A 15,161-nucleotide genomic window follows, 5' to 3' on the forward strand; every position below is an offset into this window, starting at 1 on the left:
CTTAAATATAAAGTGAGAAATTGAACTGTTTGTTATTCTAAATATAGGCATTATGATTCGCATAGTACTTCTACCATTATATAACACCAATGACTTTTATCCAATTATAACGTTCCTAAGGTATTAAAATTCCTTAGGTTGTCAAAGTATTAACAATCAACCAGCTTTTTCCTAGAAAATATTAACCCTGAATGATCTCTCTGAAATTTCATAAATGTAAAAGACTACTAAATTATTTAAACCCTCACGGGAAATAAGGAAACAGTCTTACAAACAACTCTTGGCGTTATCCTGATCAGCCAACAGACTAAAATCACTCTTAAAAATAGACAGGTTTACAGCTCCCCTGGAAGAACACAACTGGAGTAACAAGCATTTGGGAGGAGGCATAATCATCAGAAAAATCCAAAGTCATCCTCCTATACATAGCAAGTTCAAGGCCAACCTGGGCAACGTGAAATCCTGACTCATGACAAAAGAATAATATTTTAAAACCATTTTCAAATCAACAGATCTCATGTAGGATAAACATACTACCATCCACTGTGTCTTTGAGCCAGGCTCTTTCTTAGCTACACTATCATAAAAACTTGTAAACAACTCCTGAACGTGTATGCAACAGTTCTTTTAGAATACAAAATGTTGTAATATCACAAGGAAGTGAAAACAGAAGCCATCTGAGTAACAGTAAAAAGTTAAGGCAAGGAAAAATGTGCAATTAGTGTATAAATAACCATTAAAAAACTCATGAGTGCATTAGAACTATAAATACCTTCTCAAAACAAATACATAATAAAATGTATTTATACTTCCAAAGTAGCTACCTGGGAAGGTTACAGAGTTTTAAAAAATTTCTGAATGCTTCCACTGGAATTTCTTTCAAAAGCAATTTACAAAGCACACTATCCCATAGGTGTGGTGAAGATCACAATTAGTCATCTACTCTGTCCAGCTCAGCTCTAATTCAAAGGAATCAGAATCAATCTCAAATTGTGCCTACTGGCACCCCTAATGCCATCCTTATTACTATCATGGACTTTTTTATCTCTCAGTCTGGCATTAGACATATCCTACAATCCCCTCATCTAAGTATGCTTTCCTCTTGCTAACTCCAAGGCCAGAATACAGGCCTTGCTATTCCTTGAGCATATTAAGCTATTTTTCCCCTGAAGAAATATAACTCATTGAACTATGTGAAACAGCACAATATGTATCATGAATATCTCCTGTGCATAACACTAGAAAACAAAGTTAGAGCTGCTGGGTGGTTAAATACATACAACATAATTCTGAATTGCCCCGAAGATCACAGGATTGCCATCTAGCCAGAAGCTACCTGGTAAACAAGGACCTACCAGTCTCTCCTTATGAGACTATCCAAATGGACCTGTCAATCAAAAGGTCAGGAAAACACCCCGGGAAAGCTAAATGTTCTACAGATTTTGGATACAATGAAAACCTTCCTAGAATAGAGGCTGTCACAGTGACCTCTTTGGATGACATTTACTCACAGCCATTGAGAGAGCACCAAATGACTCTGTAATAAACTCTATCTTTAACACTGAAAACAAAATTTTCAAAGTCAACAATGACTGACCACAAAGGAAGACTATACTTTGTGAGATAAAGGGCTCTACTATAATTTCTAAGGCATATCCTAGAAATTTTAACCTTGATCAATATTAAAAACAAAGAAAATCAAAATGCTTCATTGGTTGAAATATGGAACTCTGAATCCCAAGCATCCAAACGCAATCTGTAGCAATCACAGAATCCACACTTCTAAAGTCTCACTGAGGATTTGGAACAACGACTCTCAATTTTTAATTACTAATTTCAATTATTCCCATAATTCTTTGACTCTATAGCATCGTTTCCTTTCTCCTTTGTTGTTGTTGTTGCTGCTGCTGCTGGGAGTGGTGGTGGTTTGGTTTTTTGTTTTCTTGTTTTATGTCTTTTGTTTCTTATTTGAGTCAGGGTCTCACTATGTATAGTACTAGCTGGGCTGAAGCTTTCCATATAGAACAAGATAGTCTAAAATTCACAGAGATCCACCTGCCTCTATCTCCAGAGTACTAGGATTAGAGGTGTGTACTACCACACCCAGCATTACAGTATCTATTCTTTGTGAAATGTACACACATACTTAACTGTCCCTGGTGATAGAGCATAATGATTAAAAAAATCACTACTACTTAGTTAAACTGGTTTCAAGTCCTAGGTCTGATTATACTATGTGACTTAGGATATATTATTTAACTTCCATGTTTCTTCATCTATACGTTAAGAGATTTAAAATTAAGATACTCTCCACTGGAAATGTGATGAGGATTAAATATTCTGTTACACATGAACAAACATCTTCAATAGGACCTAGACAAAAACAAGGGTTCAATAAGTGTTAGCACATTCCCATCACTATAGTCTAATACAAGCACAGGAGGAGTCCAAAGTGAGGGTGACTAGTGCTCACATTTATAAGAGCACCTAACATATGAACATGACTCAGAAAATAGGTAGGCCTTTAACAATAATGAGGAACAATAAAGTTAGTATACATGAATAGTGAACAAGGACTTTTAAGAGTTCAAAGTTGATATTTTCTATTACAAACTCAGTTGTATTAAATGGAATCGTTTATATGAAACATAGAGGAGTCATAATAGTAGAGGAGTCAAGCAAGAATTTAATAAGACATGCTTAGAGTTCTAAAATAGGACAGTATTAAATATAAGATTCAATAATTCTTGCCTGGGCAAGATGTCGTCCTGAGAACAAAGAATCAGACTATGATAGGGTAAGCTCCAATTTGGGGAATACCCTAGTCTGCTAAAATATCAAAATTATCACTCTGGAAACTAGAGGCTAGGCAATTAGAATCACCTAAAATGGATAGAGGCATATATAAAAAGAACAGCATAAAAAGATTGGATGAGGCACTTATAGAACATGTGAATATCAGTAGCACAGAGAAACTTCAAGGTAAAGACTAAAGCCAGGCAATCATGGAACAATGCTTATACTACATACAGACATAAAACATTTGTTTTCCAAGGACACTTGTCCTACAGGAAAAATACTTTCAGAACATAGCCACAAACATCTTCTGCCTACATCTCTTAATGTAATGTCTCAGAAACTGAAAAAATACTGGATTATCAACTGAGGCTGCTTTAGTTTGGATCTTTTATGTCCCACAAAGGCCTGTGTCTTAAAGACTTAGTACCCCACTTAGAATGACTAGCAGGGAGAAGAAACTCTAAGAGGTGGGTATCTAGTCACTGCAGACACTCTTGAAGGGATTAGTCTCTCCTGTGTTCTCTTGTTTCTTTGTCTTAGCCATAAAGTCAACCATTTTGCTATAAAGGTGTTCTTACATGACATGTTGGCTCCCAACCGCAGGCCTAAAGCAAATATGTATGCTCAGTTGTCAAAAGAGATGTCTAGAAAGGAGAAGCCAAAATGAGCCCCTTTTTCTAGAAACTGGTACTGTGTTGTTACTATAACAGAAATGTGAACAGCACAGGTTCCCATCAGAATTCAATCACAACATTTAGATTCTATGTCCAGTTAATGGTAAATGGTATTCAATTTTTAATGTCATTAAAATAAATATTTCCACTTTTGGTAAATTAAAATGTATCTGTGGCAATGATAGCTACTTATAAATAAAACTTTAGGATCATTAGCAGGGGTTTTGTGTGTGTGTGTGTGTGTGTGTGTGTGTGTGTGTGTGCATGTGTATATGTGTGTATGTGTATTTATAAGTGTGTGTTTATGTGTGTTCAAGAGTGCATGTGTGAACATGTGTATATGTATCTGAGTTCCTGTGAGTTCATGTGTGCAAGTGAGTGTATATGCGTTTGAGTGTGTGTATATGCATGTGTGTGTGTGTGATAACTCACAGAAATAAGAAATTCTTCTTTAATTCAACTCTTTGCATTTAAAATTTTGCAGCAGAACATTAAAGGGTGAATTTACTACACCCACAACCTGATGAAGCACTTCAGAATGGCCAGTGCCTAACATATTATACAAAGAGAACTACAGAAAAGTGGGATTCAAAACCATGCAGTTCATCAGGCAGATAGAGAAACTCCAAAGACAACAAGTTTGAAACTCTTAAATATGGTTTGCTTAACTGCTTAGACAGCTATGACAGAGCTGTGTCAAAAACTATTCCATAAAAGCAGGGAGAAATGACTACCAGTAAAGTGCTTGCCCAGCCAGCATGAGGACATAAGGCCAGAAGCCACATTTTCAAAAGGAAAGAACAAAACAGCGATGGCAGCATGGGCCTGTAATCCCAGAGCTAGCAGAGACAAGTGGATCCCTGGGGTTCCCTAGACAGCCATCCCAGCCAAGTCCAAGCTCACCACATTCAGTGGAAGACCTTGTCACAAAAAATAACATGCAAGGTGGCTGAGGAAGGAGACATCAGTTGTTTACTTCTGGCCTCCACAAGCACAGGCACATAGATAAACACACACACACACACACACACACACACACACACACGCACACGCACACACACACACACACAAACAATCTTTTGCCATGTATCCAGAGAGTTGTGAAAACAGAGAGGAGATCTTAGAAAGAAAAAAAAAAAAAAGAAAGAAATGAAAGAAATAACTATTAATAAAATCTCTGGATGAAGGAACTTTTTAGGTATCCCTAAAAAATTAACAAATATCATTTCTAAAGGCAGAACAGTTTTCTTTCATATGCTCAATTGCAAGTATAAATTAATGAGCCATTTTAAGATGGAGAAATCCTAGTTTATCATTTATAATTAAACCCTGTAGAAAGTGGAAGCAGCTGGAACTTGGCCCATCTGATTGAAGGAAAAAGATCAAAGTCTGCTTAGACTCATGCTAGCACAGGTAAGGGAAAAGAACACAGCCCCGTATCACCAGCAGGCGGGTCTCTACAAAGATATTTTGCAACACCAACCAAAATTACAAACATATACAAGTCTTGGACTTGCTGTTCCATTTCTAGGAATTCATCTAATAAATATACTGGGGGGGGGGGGGGGGGTTGTTGGTGTGTGTGTGTGTGTGTGTGTGTGTGTGTGTGTGTGTGTGTGTACTCTTGCATAAAAAAATGATACCAGTGTCAGTAAATACAGAAAACTGAGGGAAAACCTAACAATTCACTAATATAAACTGCTTACATAAATTATGACATATCCAAAAGCAGTGTAGCAGTTTTGTTTTTAAGAAAGACAAGTTAACTGACATTAAGAGAAAATGAAACTGCCAAGCTTTTCCTTCTTAAAGATACTAATTCTTGTATTAATGAGGTATATGTTCATTTACATGTATGTATACAGATTATCTCTAGAAGTATATGCAAGAAAATGCTAAAATTGAGTATTTCAGAAAGAAACTAGTATCAGGGCAAAAGCATTCATGTCTTTAAATTAAGCAGATGAAGTATCTGACTGAATACTTCCTTCATAGCAGGGAGGGTAAAGGATTAAACAAAATTTCTTAAAGACCAAGTTTGACTAAGGTTGTAGACTTTGAAAATTATTTCTTTCTCCTTTTTTTAAAATTTTTTTCTTTTTCATTCCTTCATGTTAATGTTCAACATGGATTTTACGCTCCTATATCGAGGCCTCTCAGGGACATGTGCTGTGACTGTGTAGCCCTCCTGAGTACTAAATGCCTAAATGCCAATTATCACTTGAACTCTGCCCCAACAACTGACAGATAAATAGGTAACAACATATCTATGGGCTATAAAAGAAACTAGAGCATCTGCTGAAAGGGCAGGTTACTCAACAAGAAAGACAGTTACGGAAATGGGCAAAGTGAACATAAAACCTAAGAAATTCAATTTAGGGGTGGGACAGATGGCTCTGCGGTTAGCTGCTCTTTCAGAGGACTAGGTTTGGTTCACAACACCCACACGATGGCTTATAACAGACCATATCTCCAGTTCCAGGGGACTGCTTTCTTCTGCCTTCGGTGGGCTCCATATACATATGCAGTACACTTACATACTGGCGAAATACTCATACATATGAAGTAAAAATAAATAAATATATCTTTAAGAAGAAAAAACTGATATTGTGCTTAAACAGCAGCATAAGAAAATTCTTCCACACCTAACATTTAAATTATATATATATATATATATGTGTGTGTGTGTATATATATATATACATATACATATACATATACATATACATATACATATACATATACATATACATATACATATATATATATATTGCTTTGTTCATTTGATTCATCACCTAAAGAACTATGATTTTTCTCTCTCTGTTACTATAATCGGCCCTGCCTTCACAGTGTGGCTGGGCAGTTGCTCTGCATCTGGAATCGCTGAGGATCAGTGAACTGCCTGTCCTTCAGCTACTCATATTAATGTTTTCCCTTTTCATTTCCCCTCTGCCACTTACTTACACGCAGACAAACACTGATATTTCTCATGGCAGTGCTTCACTCTGTCAAGTTCTACAGCACATACTCACTCTTTGTTTTCACCTCAGACACTGGAGTAAGGGCCTAGAGTCTCACTTGCCGAAGCCGCTGAAGCACAAAAATACAATTGAAGACACCAAAAGAATAAGCTCTTAAAAAAACAAAACAAAACAAAACAAAACCAGTATTAGCCTCTAGATTAGTGAAATCTTATCAAGATTTCTCCTCCAATCCTAAGACTGGAGGAAGAACAGGCTCTGACCCACCCTGAGGAAATGGGAATCTGGGCAAGAACAACTACAAAAATGATGTCAGGCACAAAGGCAACAGGTCAACTTCATACCCACACGCACCACACCCAACGCCACCAAAGGTCTCAACTAACCGAAGCAAGACCACAAGCTTCAATCAGCACTCTCCATTTACAGGGGAAGCACTAAGTCCTAAGTGAACAGGTTACCACAAAACCCCTCTCTACTTAGGTCTGAAGTCTGCTAGTCTTACATCAAGCCCCGCAGTACTGCTTCCTCCATGAGATACCAGAGTCCTTCTTACCAGGAAGATTCCTCTTAAAAATAACTTCCCTACAAAACCAGTATTTGTGAAGAGCATATAAGCCTAAAATCTTTAAGATTACTCATTCGTAATAAGATAGATTCATTTTTATTTCTTTACAACAGAAAACTATTTTTACAATTATCTTAGGGTGACTTGACATCTGTGACCATAAAAGAGAAAACATGTCTGAAAAGAGTTCTGAAACAACCCTCCCCCCAGAAAGGCAATTGGTATCTTAAAAGCAGCAAGTGAGCATACATGTGAAATATACGTTACGTAGTTACATAAACTAGGTTAACTTTGTAACTGGGCACCATGACTCAACAGCTTTAAACTAACAATGGGCCCATTTATTCAAAGTAAAAGAGTTCTCTCTCATCTCAGCTTAAAGGGACTGCAGGGTGATTCAGTCTGTTCTCCAGGAGAGAAACTGCAGCTGGCATGTCTGCAGAAGCACTCAACTGCATTCATAGCTTAACCAGGAGTCAAGCAACGGCAGCGAAAGTATTCAATATCATAGTACAATTTTAAAAAAGTACAGGAAAACTAGAGGTATTCAAATTCCATCCTTTGAGGACCATTTCAATTAATGCCTTTTAAAGAAGCAAATCCCTCCAAATACAGAAGATTTACACCCACTAAAACTGAAAAACGTGAGCAGCACGTCTGTCATTTCATCAAATCCTGTCAGGTGATAAATAAATAACACACTACTCAGTACTGTTCTTTCTTCCTGACCATATAATTTTGTATTTCCCAAAACAGTATCTTCAGCAGCTTCTAAAAGGACTACTGTAACTTCCAAGCAAATGAATTCCCAGCCAAGTCTTCCCATATTCCATCTTGAGAAATTGGTCTATTTCTTAATATTGGTCTTTTGAAATCCAATTGAAATGTGTCTGAGCTTATAACAATTTATTCTCCTCTAACTCTTGAAAAATCAGTCAATTTTTCGACAGGATATAAAAAAAAAAAATCTAACCTCATTCTAATCTGCTAGAGCAACTTCTAAAAAAATAAGTTTACTGGAGAACTGGGAGCTTACTGGAAAAATCCAAATACTGGTCATAAAGAAAAGACATTCTGGGGTCAAACATCAGATAACGACACACAGCCAAGTACTTCAACTTTGAGATCTCAAATCGAAGATGCTTCTACACAAAAAGTTCTTAAAACTTCACCGAGAAAAAACAGCTTGACAAAATATAGCCCTGAATTGTTCAACTAGTCTCCTATTTCTTATAAAATATACTGGCAAAGACCAACAAACCAACATGGCTACAATGAAACCCATCCCCACATTCCATGGCTTCAGGGCTATTCCCATAAACACAGGGTCATAAAAAGCGGCCTACAAACTCCAGCAGCAACACTGCATTTTAGAGAGAAAACCGGGAAACAATGACATGCTCATACTGTGTCCCAGTCTGAGCCCCGCTTAGAAACACTGGCAGGAGCTGCTACGCCTACCTTAGAAGCCCACCCACAAAACATTACACAATACAAATGTCAAGGTAGAATGGTAATGGAGTATGCATTCTTTACAAGCCAGGTTAGAACAGCTTATTTATATACTACTCAGGGAAATACAACTTTTAAGTCCTTGACAGTGGCTTATCTTTACCTCAAATACAGCTTAAAACCCCAAAGTGCCAGTGTTCTATGGAATGGAAATGACTCTTTTAGAGTTCAACACATCTCAACAAAGAAAAACTGTGTACTTCTGAATTCTAAAAATAAAGACGTACAAGCTTCTGGGTTTCTTTTGGTTTTCTCTTTCTTTTTTCTTACTTACTTTCTTTCTTTCTTTCTTTCTTTTTTTTTTTTTTACAATTTTAGCATTCATTAAGTGAAAATAGTAACAATACAATAATGATTGCCATATTCCCTAAAACTGAGGGATTAAATGTTTCAGGCCTTTCATTCTCATTATATATTATTATAAAAGATAATAAATAATTGAGAGATTTTAATGTACCAAACTTTGTTAAAATTTTCACAGGTATCATTACATAAGAGAACCATTAAATTACACATTTTAAGGCACACCATCAGGTTTTAACTACTTCTTAATACTATTAATTAATGAACCTGATGATCACTGAAAATTATTCCAACCATTCTATATAAAAAGCAGAATAAGCATGATCATAGAGGTAATTAAAGTAAGTATGGCATTGGTAACAGTAATAATCTTGACATAATATAAATGTTATGAGGCACAAATTTTCATTAGACACTGTTATTGGACATGTTTAAACAAAACCAATTAAGGGGTTAAAAATAAGGCTACTAACAGGCCAAGAGCCTAGCTGTCCAGTTGAGCCAACATTCCCTTCTCTCCTCCCCTCCCTACCCTGTCCAGTCCAGAATGAACTGCATGCCCCACTGCACAGGCCCAAAAAGGTCACAGGAGATGGCAGACACTTTTGTAAGAGAACAGAAATAACTGAACAGCTTAGTTAGGATGGCCGCTTTTAATCAGTATGTTCAAAATCCTTTAATTAGCACTCTGTCGACACAAGGAAAGCATTTCTGTGTGCCAGGGAAGGGCATGCATGTGTGTACACAGTGTTCCCTCTTATCAGAATCACAACCCAAGGCTAGCACCTCAAACTGTCTGCCAGGCTACAGACACACACAAATACACAAACACACACACACACATAGGAATTTATACAAATAAATAATAGTAATAATCACCTCTTGGTGAATGAAATTGGGCCTGATTGTAATTATCCCCTTTTCAAAATCATCAAGACATGCTAAGCCCAGACATGATGATACACACCTCTACTCTCAGCACTGGGGAGGTAGAAGCAGGATGTCTCTGTGAGTTCAAAGCCAGCCTCGTTTACATAGCAAGTTCCAGATCATCCAGAGCTACACAGTGTCAGTCTTGCCCGACTCCCCTCTCTCCTTTTCATTCTCCCTCTCTCTGTGTCTACACACACACACACACACACACACACACAGAGACAGACAGACAGACAGACAGACAGACAGACACACACACACACACACACACACACACACACAATATTCAACTAAATCCCCAACCTGGTAAAAAGACAAATCTCAATTACTCATAGGCTGACCATCTGGCTGCAGAGCCTCACCCTTCTCCTCTCCACAGGCCTATGTAGCTTTTGTTCATCTTACTCCTGACTATTACCGCCACAGAATGTGAGTTGAGGAAATAATGTCCAAACCAGTCATGGTCACTAGTGTTAACAGACAGTTTTTGGAACTGAAAAAAAAAAGGGTCATTAAAACATGATAGTAAAATTCCATAAAAGTACTTATGAAGAAATTGGAGCTCAAAGATTTTTCTCAAACTAGGGGCTATTCCAAACCATAGGACTGGCTCCTCAGTTGGATGTTTTCTATTTTACTCTTGTTACTAGTGGAGAAACTGAAAACAAGCTGAACTAAACAAGCTGTCCTTGTCAAATGCCTTCCCTCTGCATCTCTATTAGACAGCCAAACCTGGTAAGAGGGAAAAAACAAGAACCCCACATGGTAACAAGTTAACACAGGTCAAAAGAGAATAAAAGAACCCCACATGGTAACAAGTTAACACAGGTCAAAAGAGAATTCAAGGATCCACTCCTGCCGTTCCCAGGGCCAGACAGTGAATGAGCATTTGGAGTTACGTCTGTCAAGGTTGCTTACACTAGAGATTGTCAGAGGCATGTTGAAATCCTTGCCACCTTGGAGCCGGAAACCCCAAGGAGCTGGGCCGACCAATGACACACTGTAGTTGCTCATGGTTCCCAGGGTTCAACGTGCAGTTCTAGAAAATGAAAGAAACTGCAAAAGAAAATTAGATAGTTAATAAAAATGATTATTAAAAACCCCAATTTCATATATCAATGCATTTTCTATAAAGTCAACAAAACTGTTCAGGTTTTTTTAACTGTTCAGGTTTTTGGAGTGGGGTGAAAAGATATACAGGTCATATCTAGCAAACTATTCATTTCAGTGGAGGAAAAGGAATTGATGAGCTAATTAACACTCAGTTTCAAACTTATGCCAATCTCCTATCAGGATGGACGTTTAGACATCTGCCCAGCTCCTACATTGATTGCAAAAACAAATTTGGTGGATTCTCACATAAGAATTTTTATTGGAGGAAATACATACCAGATCAGAATAAGATTTCAATTGTAATTAAGGCAATTTTCCTATTCTCTCCATTTCATGCTTCCTACAGCCAACAAGATCCCTTTTATCTCACTTCCTTCAATCATGTCAACATATAAAAGGGACTGCAGATCTGCTGGCTCTGTTCATGAATTCTAAACAATAAATTATTTTAAACTGAGATTAATTATTCTAATTCTAATTTAGAACCCTAACTCCTAGCCTCCTCTATAGGAACATGGTATTTTCCACAGTTAAGGAAACTTCATACTCAGCACATTATCCCTGAAATCACTTTTCTTTAGGAACTAGATTTCCTAAGCTAGCGTTGCTTCATCCTCAGTGGATCAGGTGTCTACATACTCTGGTGTGGTGGAACAGAAGTTTAGGTGGAGTTTAAAGGTGGAAAAGTATGTCAAGGAAGGAAAGATAAGGTTGCTGACGTAATAGTTCAGAATTTCTAAGTATGAAGTATGTCTGAAACTGGGTTTTTGTTTATCTAGTTGTTTGTTTATGGGGCTGGGAAGTGAACCTAAAGCCTTATTTTTCTTTCATATAGGCAATGAAGGGCTAAATTCTAGAACAGGTGGTATTTTAGTCTAAATTCTTGTTTTCCAGCAAAGCAAAGACTAAGCCTTCCCAAGACAGTAAATGAGGCTCTACTAACCATAACTGAAATACAAGGTTAACCTTAATGAAACTAAATTGGAGCCTTAGAAAATGACCATGATGCACTGTTTTGCTTTTATATTTTTCTTTTTTGTCCTGTCTTGCTGTACTTAGGCTCATAATGACTTCAGGATAGTTTTTTTTTTGGGGGGGGGGGGTTGTTTTGTTTTGCCTTGACTTTAATGTATTTTCTTTCTTTTTTATTTATTAATTTATTTTTACACTCCAGATTTTATAACCAACCCCCTTTCCCCCCTCTGTCGTCCACCCTCCAATTCTTAACTGTTCCACATCCCTTACCTCCTCCCCAACCCCCCCTCCATCCCCCCCCCTCCACAAGGATGTCCCCACCCCCCACCTCCCACCCCACCTGATCTCTAATTCCCTCGGGCCTCCAGTCTCTTGATGGTTAGGTGCATCAACTCTGATTGAACACAAACCTGGCAGTTCTCTGCTATATATGTGTTGGGGACCTCATATCAGCTGGTGTATGCTGCCTGTTTGGTGGTCCAGTGAGTAGCTTTTAAAAGCTCAAATTGACTTGAGTGTCCTACTTGTAATTAGGAGGCATTGGGAATAGTGAACATTGTTCTCTCTTTAAAAAGAATATTAAGGATATATAGTACTTCCATCTAAAAATATGGCAGGTACATCACTGTAATACTTTAAAGACACTTGTCAAAACAAAGCTTTAGAGATAGAAATATATCTCAGTGGTAGAGAGTCTGTGTAGCATTCACGAGGTCTTGGGTCTAATTCTCAGCTTATATATAGTTCTCTGAGAAATATATATAGCATATATAGTGTATTAAAGCAGCTGATTTAAAAGACGAAAAATCAGACTTCATCTTTTAAATCATCTACTCCAACGTCGATCCTGACACGTCAAGTTGTCAAGTTCAGCAGCACATGTACCACTGAGGAGAATGCAAATGAATGCCTTCTTCTCAAGAAGGGAAAGTGAGGCAACACTTCAAAGGAAATCTAGTTCCTACAGAAAAATTAGTTTCGGGAATATGTACACTGCAAAGCTTTTAAGACGGCATAATAGTACTAACCTACCGTTTAGTAACATATCTTTGGTACCGCAGTAGTAAGCAGTGGCTATACAAAAAGACCCAGAGGAAGCCAAATGGCAGGTGAGAACCAAATGGTAGCGAGCTAATAACAAGCCACACACCACTGCCGTGGCGCTAGAGGATCTCCTGAAGGCCAGTAGAGGCAGTCTTGATAGTGCCACACGGGACAAAGAAATCAGTAAACCCACTGACAGTCCACAGGCCACTCTCCTTTTTTAATCTTTAACTGTGCCAAGGGAAGAATGTGAAAGTTACGCTAACGGTACTCTGGCTCCATTTTTCCCTAGGAGAGAATGTATTGTACTTGTGTGTCATCCCACATCCATGTCACTTCCCTTTTCTTAGGGACTCCCTTCCTGATTTCTCCGATTTGTTATTAACATTTCTAGCACTAGCCAAGTCAGCCAAACCACAACACCGGTCTCTTCTCTAAATTCCCTTTCTGCTAGCTTCGCTTGGAATTCATTTGTCTGAAAATATTCTGATCCTTAAGCAACGGCAATATTTTTATTGGCTTTTTCCAAGTCTCCCCCATGTGGTTATTAGTGCCCAAATGCTAAAATACCAACCAAGCAGGCAGGAAATAACAGCTTATTCTGCTTTCAAACATGTAAAAACGTTGGAATTTCTGTAGAGCTTTGGATTTTCTTTTAGGGACAGCATAAATAATACCTTCCATCTACTGCTAGTGAGGGAGGCTAAAAGTGGTTTCCCACACTTGTGTGCGAGTTTCCTTGGTGTGCGTAACCGGGAGAGACCTACAAGTGAGGAGCCCTTCAATTAAGACAACCTAGAGATTCTTTCTCCCCTTCCTGAGATAGAATGGTGGGAGGACTAAAGCACTAAGGCTGAGGGATGAGACGTTTCCCAGCTTGGGTTCACGCCTAGCCCTGTTGGCCAAATAAGGTTCCCCAGCTAGCAGTTTCCGTAGCAGGCGGGTTCAGACGTCCTCGGGTCAAGAAGGCGGACCTGGGATAGGATCTGGCGATCACACCCTAGACCTGCCCAGCCCAGTCACGAATTTTCTTTCCAAGTTCTGCCCAGTCCATACGCCCTTCCTCTTTCCACTCATTGTCAAACGGGGCTGAAGCTCAGTCTGACCCAAGCCCCAAGTATACACCAGTTTCATAAAAACTGGCGACCGCGACTGATCTAAGTGGGCTTTCCTTCTGGACGCACCGACGTGTAACCCTCACAGGTTACACAACTGCACATATTTCAGGGAGGGGGAAATACACGCTTCTCCGTAGCCTGGGAGCCAGCAAACAAAACTGCGCCGCTTTCCCGTGCAGGCGCACACTCTCGGCTCGCCGGAGCTTCCCTGGGGGCTGGCGCGCCCCAGGCCGAGGTGCTGCCCTTCGCCGCCTGCCCTCCGGCTCGGCGGGCGCCCCCTGGTGCGCCCGGCTCTCCGGAGCGCCGGTCCCCGAGAGCCCCGGCTCCGGGCGCTCAGTCCCGCCGCGCGCCGCCCTGCCCCGGGCGCTTCTCACACCTCGGCGCGCACCGGGAGCACCTGAGGAGCAGCGGCTCCCGGGGACACGCTCGCCCCGTCCTCCTCTCGTCCCGCGCCCCTCCACGCGCCGCACCCCGTCACCCGCTTCTCCTCCTGTTCCCTCGCGGACCAGGACGTGCTCCTCCGCCTCCCGCGGCCACTCACCTCCTGACCGGCGCGGCGCACCCTCCGCCTCAGACCAGCGCTGACAAGTGGCTCGCGGTGCCTGCGCCGTCCCTCTCAAGCCGGTGGGGAACTTCCGCCTCCGCGCTCGCCCCGCCTCGCCCCAAGGCTGGCCACGCCCCTCCCCTAATGGTCACGCCCCCATGGTCCGGGCTGGGCGGGGCCACGTCGCTCAGGGCTTAGAAGGCAGTGGAGTCTCCCTGTTGTGCTCTGTGACTTGCTGGGACCGGCTGCCGCCGCCACAAAAAACAATTGCCCCTGTGGAGTTTCGGTGGGCGTAGTCTCCGGGGTGTAGTCTTGGACTGGTACCTGGCAAAGATCTAGCCTTCCGCTTCTCTGTTTTGTATTTCGGCGTTTTTCACTCTGCAGAAACTTGAATTGACCCGCAGTTGGTCTGGCTGAAAATAGAAAAGGGCTTTAGCTAAATCTCTGCCGGTGCAAGTTCAGCGACTACCGCCTGCTTTTGTGAAAGACCTCTGTATACTCTCGAGAAGTGCAAACTCTGAAGTTTGCTTGTCAGGAAGGTGAAAATCGCTAACCCTAATATGCAGAAGTTAAATCTGTCGTCAAGCTAAAGGACAG

The 15,161-nt window shown here is 40.1% G+C and overlaps 1 protein-coding gene across 22 annotated transcripts in view; it reads right to left on the reverse strand.

Annotated features, from left to right (window-relative positions):
* Pdlim5 (PDZ and LIM domain 5) overlaps positions 1–14,695 on the reverse strand; it is a 156,135-nt gene extending 141,440 nt beyond the window's left edge. For 13 of the 22 annotated variants that reach the window (XM_017319659.2, XM_006501748.2, XM_006501745.2 and 10 more), the window contains exons 1-2: positions 14,562–14,695; positions 10,689–10,826 (exon numbers count right to left, since the gene is read on the reverse strand). In XM_017319659.2, coding sequence (XP_017175148.1) covers positions 10,689–10,784 — 96 coding nt within the window. In that variant the 5' untranslated portion in view covers positions 10,785–10,826; positions 14,562–14,695. Of the gene's footprint in view, positions 1–10,688; positions 10,827–14,561 lie in introns of those variants that run through there. The other 9 variants (NM_001190854.1, NM_001190855.1, NM_001190856.1 and 6 more) reach the window with 2 other exon arrangements.
* Positions 14,696–15,161: the final 466 nt, after the last annotated feature.

This window comes from Mus musculus, chromosome 3 (assembly GCF_000001635.26).
Source record: "Mus musculus strain C57BL/6J chromosome 3, GRCm38.p6 C57BL/6J".
Taxonomy (NCBI): domain Eukaryota; kingdom Metazoa; phylum Chordata; class Mammalia; order Rodentia; family Muridae; genus Mus; species Mus musculus.